At 40.9% G+C, this 19,836-nt stretch overlaps 1 protein-coding gene across 2 annotated transcripts in view; it reads right to left on the bottom strand.

Annotated features, from left to right (window-relative positions):
- Positions 1-7,716: 7,716 nt before the first annotated feature.
- Positions 7,717-19,836, bottom strand: part of LOC145399037 (uncharacterized protein C05D11.1-like) — a 99,610-nt gene continuing 87,490 nt past the window's right edge. For both annotated transcript variants that reach the window (XM_080271767.1, XM_080271768.1), the window contains exons 17-21: positions 15,925-16,111; positions 15,380-15,523; positions 14,278-14,438; positions 12,129-12,281; positions 7,717-8,558 (exon numbers count right to left, since the gene is read on the bottom strand). In XM_080271767.1, coding sequence (XP_080127893.1) covers positions 8,504-8,558; positions 12,129-12,281; positions 14,278-14,438; positions 15,380-15,523; positions 15,925-16,111 — 700 coding nt within the window. In that variant the 3' untranslated portion in view covers positions 7,717-8,503. The remainder of the gene's footprint in view (positions 8,559-12,128; positions 12,282-14,277; positions 14,439-15,379; positions 15,524-15,924; positions 16,112-19,836) is intronic.

Here is a 19,836-nt window from a genome sequence, read left to right as displayed (position 1 = left end):
AATTTGTCGAATCCAATGGGCCATGCTTCCACTCACTCATCATTCAAGCCCCCAGAATCCTTGCTCTATCAGATACGCCAAAAACATTCATCACGATCTGTAGCTTCACATAAACCTATCCGATTGAGTCAGTCCAAACGCTGCCACGTTAAAAAGGAGTGCCAAGTCCCTGATCATGCACTTCTTCTCACAACATTCATCCAGCCAGCTTGATTTCTTGTCAGTTCCCTAGCCTCACTGACTTCCAAACCTCTCTTCCCTACACATTCATCCACCATATCTCTCCACCTTCTCCTTGGCCTACCTTGCCTTCTCCCTTATTCAGATTCGCTCTTTTTCACCACTCGATTGTTATCCATTCTCTCCACATGACCATACCATCTCAGTACACTCTCTTTGATTCTGGTGTCCACAGACTTCCTCACTCCACATCTTTCATGAATCACATTATTTCACATCCTATCCACCCTCTGTACTCCACATAGATTCCTCAGCAGTCCCAACTCCACTGCTCTTACTCTGGATTTTTCATTTTCATGCCATGCCATACTCTCATATCCATATCCATATCCATATGTTCCAGAAAGACTCCCTCACTTCTGCATCCCTTTCACTACCAGGCCCATATGCACTTGCAAATATACACAACTCACGTCCAAATTTCGCATTTACATCAGTCTCGATGAGACCTCCTTCCATTCAGTCACACACTGCTGTAATTCTGGGCTCATTAACAAGGCCACACCTTCTCTTGCCCTTTCTTTATCAACACCTGACATCCTTCCATTCACACTCCCAAACTTAGACTCACCTTTCTCTTTCATGTTTGTTTCACTCAAAGCTAACACAACCAACTTTCTGCTCACATTCTCCAATCTCCTCCCTTTTAGCCTCAGTTGTACTACATCCACGCACATTCATAGACCCAATCTTCAGGGTATGGGGATAACTCAGTCTCCCATCCTTTTCTATGCCCTGTTTCACTGTAGAAACTAAAAAAAAAAAGAGGGGGGGTCCCTAGTCCCCTCACCCCGCCCCTTTTAGTCACCTTTTAAGGCATGTTGGGAATACGGGGGCAGAATTCTTCCTAACACAACCTGGCCGCAGAGTGGTATTACCACCCCATAGTGCAGCCAGATTGTGTCCCCCAGCCGCAGGGGGGGGGGGTGACATATAAAAGTAAAGAAAAAAAATCACCTGTGCCTCACTGAGTAATGTACAAGTATTTGATGTCTTGTGGCTTCAGGCAACAAAGAATTGTACAGTATACTAATTAATAATTTTACTGAAACCGTCTCTTGAGTGCAGCTTCAGGTCAGGCAGAAGTCAAGATGATTTTGGCCCTCAAATGCCAATAAAAATGCACCAGTACTACCTTGGCAGTGTTGCTAGACAGAATAGTGTTTACATAAGAAAGCATGGCTGTTTAAACCATGTTGTGAAATGTTTTGGTATAAGACAGTCACCAGCACACACCATTAATTTTCTCATTAATGTAAGAGTATTGTCTGATGTTATTTTCAAGATTTTTAATGAGGGTTTCCATACTAAATACTGAAAGGATATGAATAACTACTGCTTATAAAAATGTTTATTTAGTAAATAAATAGGCACAATCATTAATATGACCACACAGTGTCTCCTTTTCAAAGATATACAGGCAAAGAAGTTGGGCCCTTGATTTCAAATCCTGTTTAGTACAATACAGGTATACAGAATGTATGAATGCTAAACAGATGTAAAATTTTAAATGGTATGAAAACTGCAAAGAAGTTAATATAACTGCAAAACATGTTCTGAGAAAATCAACCTATGTAAAGAAGTAACTCATCTTAAACTTTGTCATTATTTTTCTAACTCATCTTAAACTCTGTCATTATTTTCTCCAGTGGTGTGGCTGTAGAGACAAAGTCAAACTGTACTACAACAGTTTTTCATGTTTTTGCCTTACCTTGCTCATGCATTCAGGGTAACTCACTTGGAGATATAGCCTTGCATAGGTTTCACAGCCAAGAGGTAAATGGAGGTCTTCCAATCATGCATATGGCTAGAGCCATCAAGGGAAGCAGACTGGTTTTGATCCACTAGACTATGGTAGCCTTGCTGCAGGCCCCTACAATTTGAAGAGGGTTAAATGAAATGAACTGCAAATGTATACAGCGATCCCTTGGTTATCATGCATAATTAGTACCATGCCTTGAGCGTGATAATGAAACTATGATAATGAAAGCATGGAACCTATGGGATTAATCCTAACTGGTACCAGGCACTCCACTTGTAAACCCAAATTTTCCCTTTTACAACATGGATGAACTGAATACATACATACTTATGGTATCAGAAACACACATAGGCTTGGTTAGGTTAACAGAAAATGGTGAAATGGGCACAGTATGGGAGAAACATGTACCATATAGAAACCTCAGATAGGTCTGATATGAGGGATTATGAGGTTAGGGAGTGGAGAGTTAGTGGTCTGCACCACCTGGGATTAACTCCAGTACGGCCTCATCTTTGAATCCCTCAAAGCTATAAGAAACTAGCTCAGGTGCACGATAATGTTTTTTAGGCAAAAAATGTGATAATAGCTGAAGTGCAGATTTTAATTTAGTAGTGATAATGAAAACTGCAATAACCAAGTGTGGCACAACCAAGGGATCACTGTATATATACCAGAGTATATTAAAAAAAAAAAAAAAAAAAAAAAAAAAAAAAAAAAAACTAAGAATTGTACATAAAAAAGCTTGCCTCAATCAGATTTAAAAAAAAAAAAAAAAAAAAAAAAAAAAAAAAAAAAAAAGAGAGAGAGAGAGAGAGAGAGACCCTGCCCTTTACTTCTTCTTGGTTGCATTGAGACTCTTTCAAGTAGAAGGGGCCCATGGTTAGGCTACTGTAGTCTATTACTGAAGATTAATGCTGAATACACTGGCCACACTAATGCCAAACTGCATTTGATAATACAGTTCTTATTTCATCCAGATATGGTTCCAACAATAACCTGATGATAAATTGGCTGTACTTGTTACATCCTGCCCATACCAATAACCAAGTTTTAGCCCTCAGTGACTGACTGTTCCATTTAATATACTATGATGCTGATAGTTATATATGGTTCAACAGCTTCCATTTATCTATATACAGTTTATGGATCGCGGAGCCCATCATCCACTCACTTGTTGTAGGGATGCGTTATGGTCTCGACATTGGTGACAAACCAAGTAGTTTCCTGTACTCAGGAAACCATTTACTACACTGGGTGGTAACCACATAACTGGGATTTCTGGCCGGGTTGTGTCCCCCAGATTCCCCTATCCAAAATCACTTAATTATGGCAGTTATTTCAGAGAGCCTCGGAGGGCCCAATACCTGCCCATGGCCCCAACCAAATGGGCAGATTCATAAGGCCATGTGGAATGTGAGAGGTGTGAATGAGGAGAGCAAGAAGGTGGTGGTGAATGTGTTCAAAAGTGTGAGAGATGCCATGATGGCATTGTATGAAACAATAATGAAAGGGTGTGAAGTGGAGTGGGTGTGAAATGTGAAAGATCAGGCATGAATGGGCGAGGAATGCAAGGAAAGAGTTGTTTTGTTGATGAATGAGGTGTGGTAGAGTGGAACGAGAGATTACAAATGTGTCAGCTCGAGGTGTATGCATGCCAAGTTCAAGTTTGAGAACGTGAAAGTGGCAGTGACTGTTGCGAATGAACCAGGTGAGGACAGAAGTGAGAGAAAGACAGGTTTTGGGATGAGGTGGATGAACCAGCGGAAGAAATGCCCAAGAGCTATTATGTGATCGTAATGGGCAATGTGAAAGGAAGAGTATGCACTCGTCTGGAGGATAACTTAATGGATTGTAATGGAGTGCCAGGAGAAAATGATAAAGGGAAGCGACTGAAGGATATGTGTCAGGAAAGAAGGTTGTGCATTTGTAACTCATATTTCAAACACAAAGATGCACATAAATATACATGGTTTAGAGGGAATGGGGATTGTGCTGAAAGAAGCCTAATTGATTACGTGCTCGGAAAGAGGTCTATGCTGGGAATGGCTGCTGATATGAGGGCCGTGAGAGGATGATGTGGAGGTCCCACAGATCATGTGGTTGTGGTGTGCAAGATCAAGCTGAGAGGAGTGAGGTGGACCAGGAGAGAGAGGAGCAGTCGGGAAGAAAGACAAAGTTAAGAAGCTGAGGACAGAAGAAATGGCAGACGAATTCAGGACCAAAGTAGGGGAGGAGTTAGAATCAGTGAATTGGAATGAAATGGATCTGGACAGCCTGTGGAAGGCATATAGGGATTTCCTTGTAAAAATGCTAAAGTAGTGTATGGTGTGGCAAGAATAACAACAAAGAAGAAAGGTATAGCATGGTGGGATGATGAGGTTAAGAGAGCAGCGGAGGAAAAGAGGAAGAAATGGCTAAAGTGGTTACAGGACAGGGGTTCAGCCAAAATAAGAAATGAATATAGTGACAGCAAGAAGCACGACAAGACTTGTGAAGAGGAAAAAGAGGTAAATGATGATCTAGGAAGAAAAATGAAAGCAGACTACTCTGAAAATAGGAAGTTATTCTGGAAATAGGTGCAGAAATGTAGAAGTGAAAGTGGAAAGAAATGTGATGGTGTACAGGATGTAGTGGTAGATTACTAACCCATGGGGATGAAGTAACGACTAGATGGAAAGGATATTTTGAAAGCCTGAAGAATGGGAATAGAGACAGCAGAGCTGTTGTAAACATGACTGGTTTTGGGGGTGTGCAGAGAAGGAATGCAGTGCCAGGAGACATGACACTCGCATAGGTGAAGAGCGCTGTGAAGCAGCTGAAAAATGGGAATGCAGCTGGGGTTGATGAGGTGTATGCAGAGATGATTAAGTGTAGTGGAGAAAGCGGAATGAAGTGCTTGTTGGAGATATGTAAGAAGACATGGATGAGTGAAACTGTGCCAGCAGAGTGGGAAAAGGCTGTGATTGTACCCCTGTACAAAAATAAAGGTGAGCAAAGTGAGTGCATGAATTATTGTGGTATAAGTTTATTGAGTGTAGTAGGGAAGGTATATGGAAGAATAATTATAGACAAAGTAAGAGAGAGATCAGAGGTCTTAGTCAGTGATGAACAGGGTGGATTTTATGAGTGACGGAGGATGTGTGGATCAAATATTTGCACTGAGACAGATATCGGAAAAGGCTTGTGAGAAGGATTGTAAGCTGTTTATGGTATTTATGGATCTAGAAAAAGCATACGACAAAGAGGACAGAGAATGATTGTGGAAAGCTGCTGGGTGCCGTCAAGAGTTCTTATGATGGTAGTGAAGCATATGTAAGAGTTAATGGGCACCTAAGTGAATGGTTCACGATTGGTGTGGGTGTGCGACAAGGTTGTGTGGTCTCCATGGTTATTCAATATACTGTACATATGGATGGGGTGACGAGAGAAGTAAAAACATGAGTAATGGAGAAGGGAATGGTGTTGGTAATGAATGGTGATGGATGGAATATCTCAAATTTGTTGTATGCTGATGATGCAGTACTGCTTGCAAATACTGGACAAGAACTTGGTAGACTAGTCCAGAGTTTTGCTGATGTCTGTGAGTGTCATGCCTTGAGAGTAAATGTAGGAAAGAGTAAAGTTATGGTTACTGAGAGAAAAGGTGACTTCCAGTGCGATGTTACAGTGAATGGAGAGAGACTGGAATTGGTGAGAGTTCAAATACCTGGGTACCGTGATAGAAAAGAGAGGAAATGTGCAAATGAAGTGGAAAGTAGAGTGACACAGGGAAGGAAAGTAGCTGGTGCAATGAAGGCCTTGATAAGAAACGAGCCTTGAGTGCTGCAGCTGCACGAGGCTTACATGAAGGGGTGCTAGTGCCAACTTTAACATATGGATGTGAGACTATGGTGTGGCATGAAAATGAAAAGTCAAGAGTGAGGGCAGTGGAGATGGGACTGCTGAGGAATGTATGTAGAATAAAGAGAGTGGATAGGATATGAAATAATGTGATTCGTGAAGGAGTGAGGAAGTCTGTGGACACCAGAATCGAAGAGAATGTACTAAGAAGGTATGGTCATGTGGAGAGAATGGATAACACAAGAGTGGTGAAAGCAGTATATCTCAGTGAATCTGAAGGAGGGAGAAGGTGAGGTAGACCAAGGAGAAGGTGGAGTGATATGATTGACGAGTGTGTGATGAAGTGAGGTTTGGAAGTCGGTGAGGTTAGGGAAATGACAAGAGATTGAGCTGGCTGGATGAATGTTGTAAGGAGAAGTGCATGATCAGGGATTTGGCACCCTTTTTATGCGGCAGCGTCCGGACTGATTCTATCGGATACATTTATGTGAAGCTACGGAACGTGGTGAATGTTTTTGGCGTATCAGATACAATTGAGCCAGGATTCCAGGGGCTTGAATGATTAGTGAATGGAAGTGTGGCCCATTGGACTGGGCAAATTTGGGCTGTCTGGACACTGCTACTCCTCACCCTGCCCTAGGGTGGGAAAGGAGGTCCGGATGATGATGATGATGATGATGATGATGATATATATATATATATATATATATATATATATATATATATATACAGTACAGTACAGTATTATTATATATATTATATATTTGATTAATGTAGTGAAGTTATAACAGTTCAGTACTGCAATGATAGTCAAAACAGTTTAAAAACCATTCATGCTATCTGGACTAATGTCTGATATATAGGAAAAAGCCCGAGTTAGCAGGGGGAAGTCTGAATGTCGCTTTTATCTGAATTTCGTATTTTTAGGAGTGGCTTGGGCCCCAATTAGTCCATTATAGTGAGGTCTCACTGTGTGTGTGTATATACATATATTTATATATATATATATATATATATATATATATATATATATATATATATATAGATATATATATCCAAGGGGTGGTTGGGGTTGATTGCTCATGTAATGCCACTCAGGGATGAGTGAGGCTGGTCACTCTCAACTTAAATGTCGAGACCAACTGCCTAACCCCGGGCTCCTACGCTTCTCATGGGACAATGTAGGATTGGATGATGGATATATTTATATCTATATATATATATATATATATATATATATATATATATATGTATATAAACATACAGAAATATATAGAAATACATATATATATATATATACATAAATATATATATATATATATATATATATATATATATATATATATATATATATATACACATACATACATATATATATATACCGTACTGTATATATACACTAGGCCCTCCACATTTGCGGAATGAACTTTCGCGAATTTCCCCTCTGTGGAGTCAAGACTGAATTTAAATGGGCATGATTGCAAGAAGTTTGGGTATATATGTAGCTGATGACTTGCCCACACTCACGTGTGGGCACATCAGCTATTTATGATATTTTATGCTGCTTTCAGGTCCTAGATATGTTTTCTTGTGTATAGTATGTGCACACTTGCTCACATGGGGTGATTTGCAGCTGTAAAGGCATTTATAGGAGCGCTCACCAAAAATTCGTGGAAGTTCCACACTCACGAGGGTCTGTGTCCCCTAACCCCTCTCTCTCTTTCTGTGTGTGTGTGTATGTGTGTGAGAGAGAGAGAGAGAGAGAGAGAGAGTGTTGTGATAACTGTCTCCTCACACATCAGCAGACCTTGTTAATGTTGTAGGTATATACTTGTATTACCATGCAAATTGGGGAAGTGGCCAAGTGGACTAAGGGTTTTAATAATATTCATTTTGTACAAACGAAAAATGTTCGTATGAATCTTACATAAGCTGAAAAAGATGTGCTGATGCACAAACACATAATTCCAATGCAGTGCAGTATCCTCCCTGTTAAGGGGTTAAAAGTTTAATATTAACAAATTTGACAAAGTGAAGCACAGGATTTTCTCAAACATGAGCATTATATTTGCTAACATCACTGTACATTCCACCAATCCTTTATAATTTATTTATTTACTGTGTGTGTATATTCACCAACTCGTGGAGATTATGGAATCCAATAGATAATATTCTTATCATTTATATATTTATTATTTAGTCATGGTACTGTACTATAAATCTCAATCATTCATTGCATGACTTTACAATACCTGTCCAACTAAAGCTGAAGAATTAACATTTAAAAAAAAAAAGCCAATGGACATATAATTATTTTTTCATATTTTCATGACAGTTTTCCTTGCAGAGTAATTAAAATATCTTCATATACAAAGTGCACACAATCCTGCATCTAGTGAAAAATAGGAGCTAACAATAGATTTTTTTCAATCCTGTTCAATACACATCCCACCTGCGCAAGACCACTAGCTGAAGGTAGACAAACTATTCTTTTACTGAAAAATAAACCCAGCATTTAAATGCTGAGTTTATTTTCAATACTTTCCCTATCATGCAGGAATTACGCATCAACCTCTATATATATATATATATATATATATATATATATACAGTATTCATATATACCTGTAGTTTATGAAAATTCGCAGATACACTGTATACTCAGGCAAATCTGCTCTCTTCAAGTGAATCAATGACTGCCAGTTTGTGCCCAAACCTGAAACAGAGAAAATATAAAATTATAATTTTTCATACAGTGATGTAGCCAGAATCTAGACCATCACCCCGCTCTTATTTACTAATAATAATGGTGTGGGCAGGATCTAAATATAAAAGTACAAAAGAATAAATCAGAACAGTGTTCAAAGAACTGGGGTAAATCTACAAAATTCTTTGCTCTACCTTACAAACCATCCACACACTTTATTACTGTGCTTCATGATTACTAACTGAGAGGCAAGACTATTCTATCAGCAGCTTGTAAAGTAAATAAATAATAAATAACGTGTATCTCTACACACATTCTTCCACCCATTTCTATCTTTCCTTGATGTTTCTGCCTCCTGATTTTGCTCAGCTTGCTTTCTCACACATTCATCTTGCCATATCAAGCCATCTTTCTGGCCTTCCAACCTTCCCTCCACCAAAAAATTCCCATATGCACTCTTTTCACCACCTTAATCAAATCCAGTCTCTGTTTGTCTCCATGATTTTGGGATACTATCTCATCTGGGTACTCTCTTTTATGGGATAGTTCTCCGAGACATGGAAAGAAATCAAGAGTGGACCTTTGTGCTCAGTACCAATGTAAAGCATTAGCCTTGTTGCCATCAAAGAATTTTTAAATCTTTTGTCAGATTAGTGAGCAAAGGCACTCCAACCTGATGTGACAGATAATTGGGGGGTGGGGGGTGGGTCTGTTCCTGTAATGCTGCTAAGGAAAGGGGAGGAGAAATGTTCCCCTGAACTAGACCTATTAGATCATATAGCCCTGCTAGGTGACAGGAGGGTGCTACCCCTCCTGGCATGGCAGCTACCAGGCATGGCTTGAATTCATGACCCCCCGGTCCTGAGTCTGACACTTTACCACTGAGCTACCCTGTCCCCATGCTACTACTAAGGAGCAAGTGACTGGTCACTCTCGCCTCAAGTGTCCAGAATGAGTTGCCTAGCCCTGGGCCCCTATGTTCCTAATGGGGGATAACCAGACTGGATGATGGATGGTTGAATCTTCTAACCCCAACAGGACACAAGAACTTTCCAAAGCTGCATTAAATTATCATGTGGTAGTCTGCTGACTACCTAGTGAAAGAAGGCCTGCACAATTATAATGTGCATTTTCACTCCATCTCTTACACAAACACCTGTGATCCTTTTTCAGCTTAAGTACACTATTACAACAATGGGCATAAATGACAATGGTTATTCAGTAAAAGCATTACATAAGAAGGAAGTTTATTGGGACTTGCAACCAATACTGAGTAAAATATACCCAATAACTAAAGCAGAAGTAAGCACAACTTGTGACAGCAAGATTGGTGGGTGAAGCTTATCTTACTTCTGATAAGTAAATAATAATAATAATCATCATCATCATCCAGACCTCCTTTCCCACCCTAGGGCAGGGTGAGGAGTAGCAATGTCCAGACAGCCCAAATTTGCCCTATCCAATGGGCCACACTTCCATTCAGTCATCATTCAAGCCCCTGGAATCCTGGCTCTATCATATATGCCAAAAACATTCACCAAGTTTTGTAGCTTCACATAAATGTATCTGATAAAGTCAATCCAGGCACTCCCACGTTAAAATGGGGTGCCAAATCCCTGATCATGCACTTCTCCTCACAACATTCATCCAGCCAGCTTGATCTGTCAGTTCCCAAGCCTCACCAAGTTCCAAACCTCTCTTTCTCACACACTCATCCACCATCTCTCTCCACCTTCTCGTTGGCCTACCTCGCCTCCTCCCTCCAAATTTGCTCAGATATACTTTTTTCACCACTCTCTTGTTATCCATCCTCTCCACATGACCATACCAGCTCAGTACACTCTCTTCAATTCTGGTATCCACCGACTTTCTCACTCCACATCTTTCACAAATCACATTATTTCATATCCTATCCATCCTCTGTACTCCGCATAGATTCCTCAGCAGTCCCAACTCCACTGCTCTTACTCTGGATTTTTCATTTTCATGCCATGCCATAGTCTCATATCCATATGTTAAAGCTGGCACTAACACTCCTTCACGTAAAGGCAGCGTCACACTGGGACAAAAGTGGCTAACATGCGAGTCAGTTTTGCGACCCGCTAGCCAAACTGACTCACAGTGAGTGAGATTTTGCTTGCGAGGCGAAATGGATAACAATCCTCACTCACAGCTTGTTGATGGGATTAGAACTCAAATGAGCCTATATTAATTTTGCAATTGGTGAGAAAATACTGTATTCTGTTATTCATAGAAGGAAACTTTAACTAAAACTGTTAAGTAAATACAATTTAATTCTTGTGGTTTTCATTCGTTTATTTTTTCTTGTAATATGAAATAAACATTCAGACACTCGGGGACCAGCCAGCAGAGGCTGTCTGTTATGTCTCCAAACAACAAGTAGAAATCACATTTCGATATGGATCCTGTGGCTAGGAAAACTCTAGCAGACCGTTTTGTGGCTCTGGAGTTGCTAAAGTACGTTAGGAGGTTACAGAAACTGAGGAAAAGGGAGTGGGTACAGTACTCCATGGTGGTTTGTTTACAAATGACCACGAGGTGCCAAGGCAGACGACACTGTTAGCCGTTTCGGCTAGCGAAAACACACGAGTGTGACAGACACTCGGCTCTGCTAGCTATTTTGCCTCACAAAACTGGTTCGCATGTTGGCTGCTTTTGGTCTAGTATGACGCCACCTTAAGCTTTGTGCAGCTGCAACACTCAAGCCTCTGTTTCTTATCAAGGCCTTCATTGCACCAGCTACCTTTCCTCCTTCTGTCACTCTACTTTCCACTTCTTTTGCACATTTTCCTCTCTTTTCTATCACTGTATCCAAGTATTTGAACTCTCTCAACGATTCCAGTCTCTCTCCATTCACTGTAACATAGCATTGGGAGTCACATTGTCTCTCAATAACCTTCACTTTACTCTTTTTTACATTTACTCTCAAGGCACGACGCTCACAGACATCAACAAAACTCTGCACTAGCCTACCTAGTTCCTATCCAGTATTTACAAGCAGTACGGCATCATCAGCATACAACAAGTTTGAGATATTCCATCCATCACCATTCATTACCAATGCCATCCCTCTCTTCATTACTCATATTTTTACTTTTTCATCACCCCATCCATATATATATTGAACAACCATGGGGGCATCACACAACCTTGTCACATGCCCACACTGATTGTGAACCATTCACTTAGATGCCCGTTAACCCTTACACATGCTTCACTACCATCATAAAAACTCTTGATGGCACCTAGCAGCTTACTATCTACACCGTACATGCGGAAAACTTTCCACAATCCTTCTCTGTCCACTTTGTCGTATGTTTTTTTCAGATCCATGAATGCCATAAACACCCTATGGTCCTTCTCACAAGCCTTCTGTGCTATCTCTCTGAGGTGTCTCATGGGAAATATTTGATACACACATCCTCTGCCCCTCCTAAAGCCACCCTGTTCATCACTGACTAGGACTTCTGATATCTCTCTTCCTTTCTCTATGATAATTCTTCCACATAGCTTCCCTACCACACTTATGCCACGAGTAACAATAAAAAAATAACTTACTTCTCTATTTCCTGTACAGTTTCTTGAACACTAGATGGATGACAAACAATAACCATTTTGGAAGTGGCTGGGTCAATGAGTGGTGTGAAGTACTTGAGGGCAACTCTCTTCACATCCTCTAAGGTTACCTTAGCTACACGGTCAATCAGGTCCCTGAAACAAATAGGTTTTTAAGTATATATATATTAGTGTAAACATCAATTGTGATGGGCTACAATTTATAACAATATAAAGATTTATCAAGGGTAAATTTGACCTTAGAATTCTTTTCCTTTCCGTGTGAGCGGAGGCAGCCTAAGTGGGGTTTTGGTTTTGTGCCTGGCTCGGAAACTTATTGGAAACTTATGGTGCACGAGAGGGTTAATATGCCATTCATGCAAGATTTTGTGAATCGTTTAGCCAGATTCTATGTGAAAGAATGTAGTTACCATGACACTGTTTTGCAGCCTACTTAAAGAACAGTTGTACTGAAAATCATTAAAGGTAAATTAAGTGGTAGTGGGAAAGGAGAGTAAAGAAATCATCATCATCATCTGGACCTCCTTTCCCACCCTAGGGCAGGGTGAGGAGTAGCAGTGTCCAGACAGCCCAAGTTTGCCCACTCCAACGGGCCACGGTTCCATTCACTTATCATTCAGGCCCACGGAATCCTGGCTCTATCTGATATGCCAAAACTTTTCACTACATTCCTTAGCTTCACATAACATATATGATAAGAGTCAGTCTGAATGTTGTCATATTAAAAAGGGGTGCCTAATCCTTAATCATGCAGCTCTTCTCACAACATTCATCCAGCCAGCTCGATCTTGTCAGTCCCTTAGCGTCATCGACTTCCATGCCTCTTTTCCTCACACACTCATCCACCTTATCCTTGGCCTACCTCACCTCCTTCCTCCTTCAAATTTGCTCAGATATACCATTTTCACCACACTACTAATGTCCATTCTCTCCACATGACCATACCATCTCAGTACACTCTCTTCAATTCTGGTGTCCCCAAACTTCTTCAATCCACATCTTTCACAAATCACATTATTTCGTAATGTGGTGTAGTCTTATGTGGGGGTTGGGTGGTGTAGTGTAACGTGGTGTGGTAGGGTGGAGTGAGGTCAGGTGGTGTGTTGTGATGTAATATAGTATGATGTGGATATGGTGAAGTGGTATGAGGATGGTTTGGGGTCAGGCAACAGTGTGATGTGATAGGGTGGGGTAGGGTGGTATAGTGTAATGTGATGTATTGTAGTATGGGAGTAGGGTAAGGTGATGCGGAGTGGTGTGGTATGAGGGTCAGGTTAGGTGTGGTATGGTGTTGGGAAGGAGTGAAGTGATGTTAGGGGGTGGTATGGGTCAGTGTGGTGTTCATGCTTGAGTGGAGTGAAGTGGAGTATGGTGTGGCATGGTGTGTGGTACAGTGTAATGTGATGTAGTATGGGAGTGGGGTGAAGTGAGGTGGAGTGGTGTGGTGTGAGGGTCAGTTGGCTTAGGTGTAGTGTGGTGTGGTACTAGGAAAGGGTGAAGTGACATTAGGGAATGGGGTGGGGTGGGACAGGGTGGGGTGGAGTGGGACAGTGTGGTGTTCATGTTGGAGTGGAATGGAGTGGAGTAGAGTGGTATGGGGAAGGATGAATAATTACCAACTAATGATTATTCCAAGTACTCCATGAGCATACTATGCAAAGTAATGAGGTGAGATGAGACATGATCTGAACTGAGCATCAATGTCTCCTGACCCCTGATCCATTTTGTCTTGGTCTACACATGTCACCTGCATAAACTGCCCTAGATGGCTGACTTGGTGTGTGTATACTTTAAGTGTTGCTCCTATGTGGCTCAACAAGAAGAAAACTGGCGATCATAAAAACTGATGACTTACCAAACCAAATCAAAAGAGATAACTATTTTGTAAAGTACAGTATGATTTTGTGAATTATAAAATATCATTTATCTTGACGATAAAACTTCTCCATTAAAAATAAAAGGTATATCTTCATTAGCAATAAATGCTGCAGTTATGGCAAATAACAAAAAACCGGTATGTGTACATAAAAAATTATATGCACATAACTTGCCCTAACATTATATGTTACCTCATGGATTGCAATAGTATTAGCCCAAAACAAAACTTAATAACATGTCAGCACTGACTTACTTGTTATAAGACAGAGGAACTCTACGGAAGTATGAGAGAAGCGACTGCTGCACCACATCAGCTATCACTGCTTCTCGCTCAATGATCTCAAAGATGAGGGAACTGCGGGCGGATTCCAACAGTGTATGCTCCCACGCAGTTGTTCCATTGATGTGTGAGTTCTGCTCCAGGGAGTAGCACATAAATATAGCCATAATATTACGGCAAATATACTGTACAGCTATCCTAAGATCATAATGTTAACTTGAGACTGCAGAGGGGGAAGGCAAACCCCCAAATTCTGACATCATTATCGAAACACATGATGGGGTAGGTGGTGGCGACCATCATCCACTCACTTGACGTAGTGCTGCCTACTGCCTTTATCATTCGTTTTCTGTGCCTGCCCTCCGCTCTTCTTATTTCTCCCATCTTTCCTGTCACTTCTTATTGCTTTTCTTTCATTTACAGGTGGCTTTACATTGAGTGACAAGCCAAATGGTTTCCTGTAAGCCAAGAAACCATTTACAATGCTGGGTGGTAACCATATAACCAAACCATATGTGCTCCCTACGTGTCAACAAGTGGGTTGGTGGAGGGTTAGTGCCCCTCCCTGTAAAACAAATAACTCAAAGTCAAATGGCCACCCCTTACGGGACTGTGGCGTCTGGCAATAGATTGACAGATAGACAGATGATGGAAAGAGAAAATAAAAGAATAAAACTATAATTTTCTTGGTTATTATGATACTTGGGTTTTGTACAACAGATGGATTCCTAAACATTTCCTACCCTCAAGGGTGTTTTCAACTGACTGGAAAATTAGGGGCCTTCCTACCACTTTGCATACTCATTTTCAATAATGTGAACATGTAATATGCTGGTAAAACTTCACTTACAACAGGAGTAACCTATGAAGAGCTGCAATAATCAGATGGCAGGACCTATACACTAGCATGGTCAATGGTCTCAAAATGTATGCCCGACAACACATCTGTACTAGAGATTTGTGAAGTGTTGTTGAGCAACTATAAATTAATATCAAGTTCATAAGGAAAGAACACAGTACTACATGCAGGTGTAAGAGAAACTAGAAAGGGAGGGAGATATGGGGCAAGACTTACCAAAATATTCAGTGCTTCTCGATAAGCTCCAGTTAACTGAGCTGCCCTTGCTAGTTTGAGAATTAGCAAGCCTTGTGTGGGGTTGAGCGTTATGCTGTAGGAGTATGCCAGGCCTTGTCCACGTATCTCTCTCCACATGGGTCCCTGCAACACATAGACACACATGCATGTATATAAATATACCCCAGTTTAACGATGCAATTGGTTGAGTGAAAACTTATCACTAGGCGGGGTAACTTAACAAATTAATCATTGGTCTGGCTGGGATTTGAACTCAGGCCCTGACGCTTCATAAGCGCGCACGTTACCGCTGAGCCAAAGAGAGGATCCCCGCTTTGCCTCTAAGCAACGCGAGCTTTTATATACCCCACTACATTACAGGCAATGCATTCATATACAATAAACTAATTTTACCCTTCCAACATAAGAGGACACTCTTAAATGAAACAAAGGAAGCCCCCTAAACCACTATAACAAGCTGACGGAAGCCAACAGAAAAGAGAATATAATATAGTTCAGCCTGAATCTTCAAACCAGAAACCCACCTCTAGTTGTGTAAGATACTGGATGGCTGTGAGTATTGCAGGAACATCCCAGTCTCGATGTTCAGTGACGCATTGTGTTGCCTGCAGTAAATACGCAGATTCCACCGATCCTACACCCGTTAGAAATCCAGTTGTATTACCAAAATCTTCTTGGGATAGTAATTCGCTATCAGCAATTATATTGAGGCTGAAAATGACAACAATTTATTAGTATATCAGTCAATGCATACAAAAAATCCTCATTACTGTCTTAGTGGCTTTAATTTTTCTTTTACTATACAATAACATTAACTTAGATACTGACTGCCCATTTAAGTTCCATTGTTATCAACTGCTAATCTGAATATTTCACTTAAAAAAAAAAAAAAAGTCATACACAATGAAACTTCATACTACAGTACAATCCCAGTTAACCGAGATGCTTAAGGAATTTACCTTCCCAGTTACTGATTTTTCCAAGATATCTGATATTATATATTCATCCATCCATTCATCCAATCCTTTGTTGCCCCATGAGGAGCATAGAGCCTCGGGCTAGGCAGTTGGTCCTGAAATTTAAGATGAGAGTGACCAGGTTCACTCATCCCTGAGTGGCATTACGTGTGCAAATAAACCCGAACCACCCCTTCGATATAAACCTTCAGCAGCTCAATCCGACTGGAGCACAATAATTACCCACTAAACCACCAGGCGCCATAATTTGGTTATATGATTACCACCCAGTGTAGTAAATAGTTTTCTGGTGTACAGGAAACCATTTGGCTTGTCACTCAATGTGGAGCCACCCACGGGCAGAAGGAAGTGGAAAGAATGAAGGAAAGAAAGACAGAAGAGGGAGTGTAAAGTCACCCATAGGCAGAAGGAAGAGGAAAGAATGAAGGAAAGAAATACAGAAGAGGAAGAAAGGAAAGGGCAGACACCGAAAGCAGTACTACATCGAGTGAGTTGATGGCGAGTGTCCCCACCTACCACTAGCGCCTCCACCTATTTAAAGGATCAATTTTTAACTGATTCAAGGGGTGGGGGGGAGTATTAGTTTTTTAATGGACAAAGCTGATGTTTTCTATTAACCCTTACACCGCGGGCATGTTTCCCAATGTTTTGCGTCTCCAGCGGGGTTATTCGGGCTCCGACAAACTCTCAAAAAATATTTGCCAAAAATCAGTTATTAGTCCTAGAATATTAAAATTACATATGCATATGGCACATACCTTCAGCTTTCTCCTGGGATGTTTGTTGAGCCTTCGTCGGTTACCGTAGGACTTGTGGAGACCTCTGAAGTTGGGTAACGAAGTCTCCACTTTACACTTCCCGACAACCCGTAATATGATTACCACAGCCAGATATTAACACTATAAACACTACTCTATGATTACCAAGTAGTTTGGGATCCATACTCCAAATAAAAACCACTGTGAAAGCAATGAAAATTACGAGCGCGTATGACCTTCCCACTTGCGCTAGTTCGCTGTTGGTATTCTGTCATTTATTATTCATAAAACCCCTCACACTTTATATTTCTATTACTGTATAACACTTATATATATCTACAGTCTTTACCCATAAGTTTCCTTCAGTAGTATTAGTTTATTGTCACTGTAGGGATTTAATTTCTTTCAGTAAAATACGTAGTATTCACTTTCTCGTCCTGTATACTAGCATTGAGAGTGAATGTCACTTTCACCTTCACTCTCATAACTCATAGTATTCAGACATGCTAGAGTGAAACTCACTTTCAGTACTCCTAGGGTATATACTCGTATTCTTATAATACTACTCATTTACATTTCTATTTACGTTCTCTATTTTATTTACGTTATTTACATTTCTATTTTATTTACACTGTGTTATGCACTGTCACTTGAAGTAACTTATAAAACTATTTTCCACTGTTCATGTATATTTACATTCATTACTTTCACTTGCTGTTTACACATTATTTACAATTCCACTTGCACTGTTTTACTCAACAAAAAGATCGTCGTCACTCTTTTATCAATTGTCAGCCCTTTACCTCTTTCCACACAAGGTTTAGTAAGGGGTAAAGGTCACCAGGCCCTTTGCATGGGGGTGAAAAGTCCCTGAAGTTAGCAAGAGCAAACAGACGTACCTCCACTCCATATATTCTTAATACTTTCCACAATCCTTGTCTATCCACCCCGTCATATGCTTTCTCCAAATCCATGAAAGCCACATACAACTTCTTTCCCTTCTCTAGAAACTTTTCTACTAAAGATCTACGAATGAATATCTGATCTACACAACCTCTTCCCTTCCTAAAGCCTCCCTATTCTTCTCCAACTAATTCCTCTGTTCTTTCTCTAACTCTGTCAATAAGTATCCTACCATACACTTTTCCTATTACAGTCAACCCTCTGCTATAACGGGTCTTGCTATCACTATTTAATGCTATCATGAGCACCTAAAAAGCTGCCAAAACACATCTATTGCGGTCAAAATGCATGCTATCATGAAAAAATGGAAAAGAAAAAATTGAAAAAGTTTCAAAAAGCCCGCGCAAAGTGTCATCACCCAGAGCGGCGGGTTCCCGCGCTCGTCGGTTGTGACGTCACGGCACTGTGATTGGCCACGAACCGGGGAACGATCCCCTGGGACTTAACAAGCGCGACCAGTGGGTCACAGGTGTGGACAAAAGCCATTTTAAGTGCTAGCACAATGGCAGACACACCTCGACCTCGTCCTCCTACCATTGCACAACGTAATGCGGCAGCACCTAAATGGGAAATTAAAAGATGAAAGAACTTGAAACTCGAGATAGTGAAGTAAATAGACAAGGGAGAAACAAAAGTCAGTGCGGGAAAGAAATTCGGGATAAATGAATCGACAGTGCGTGGTATTTACTGACAGCATGACCATAACAAGGCCCATATGAAACTTGCCCCATCAGAAGCAGCTGCTCAGGCTATGCGAAGTGGAAATCAATTGCTCCTCAAGACTGAACAACTGCTACACCGATATCTGGAGAGGCAGGCGATGCGGAACCTAGCAGTTGAAACACGTGAAATTACGGAGACTACCAAGGAAATATATGTCTCTGGCTCGTAAGATGTGTGTTGAACAACTACCAGTGTTTCTAGCATCAAAAGGATGGGTAGACAAGTTTATGTCACGGCATAAAGTGAAAGTGAAAATATCGGGAGAAGCAACAAGTGGGGACACGAGTGCTGCATGTGATTACCCAGAATCGCTGAGGAAAATTATCCAGGAAGGTATGTACACTCCCGATCAGATTTTTAATATGGATGAAACAAATTTTTACTGGAAAACAATGCCTCACCGAACATTCATCACTGCCAAGTCAGAAAAAGTTCGTGGTAGGAAAGCCATAAATGAGCGATTCACCCTTCTGCTCGCTATGAATGCATCAGGAACATGTCTCCTGAAACCTACAGTTGTGCATCGTGCAAAAAGACCCAGGGCCTACAAAGGATACAACATGGACAAATTAAATGTGCACTGGATGACATCAAAGAAGGGGTATATGTCTGCCAAGCTTTCCAATGACTGGTTAAAAGATTTGTTCATTCCCCAAGTGGAAAATTATTGCAAGGAAAACAACGTAAGGTTCAACATTCTCCTGCTTCTCGACAATGCCCCTGGACATTCACCACTTCTAAGGGACGCGCATCCTAATGTAAGGGTCGAGTTTCAGCCACCAAACACAACTGCCTTGATCCAGCCCCTCGACCAGGAGGTCATATCAGCTGTGAAGGCTTCTTATTCTGCAAGGCATTTTAGGCAGATGCGGCAGGCAACACAAGACACTGCCCTTATCCAGCAGTTGCTTGATAGTGAGGATGAAGATGAGGCCATGATTCAAGGGGATAATGAGTCAGAACAAAAAGTGATTCGTCATTGGAAAAATTACAGTGTGAAACAGGATATTGACTT

The sequence above is a fragment of the Coenobita brevimanus genome, chromosome 47, assembly GCF_032717465.1.
Source record: "Coenobita brevimanus isolate Jiangsu-jjx chromosome 47, ASM3271746v2, whole genome shotgun sequence".
Lineage (NCBI taxonomy): Eukaryota > Metazoa > Arthropoda > Malacostraca > Decapoda > Coenobitidae > Coenobita > Coenobita brevimanus.
This window is presented reverse-complemented; position numbering and strand designations above follow the sequence as displayed.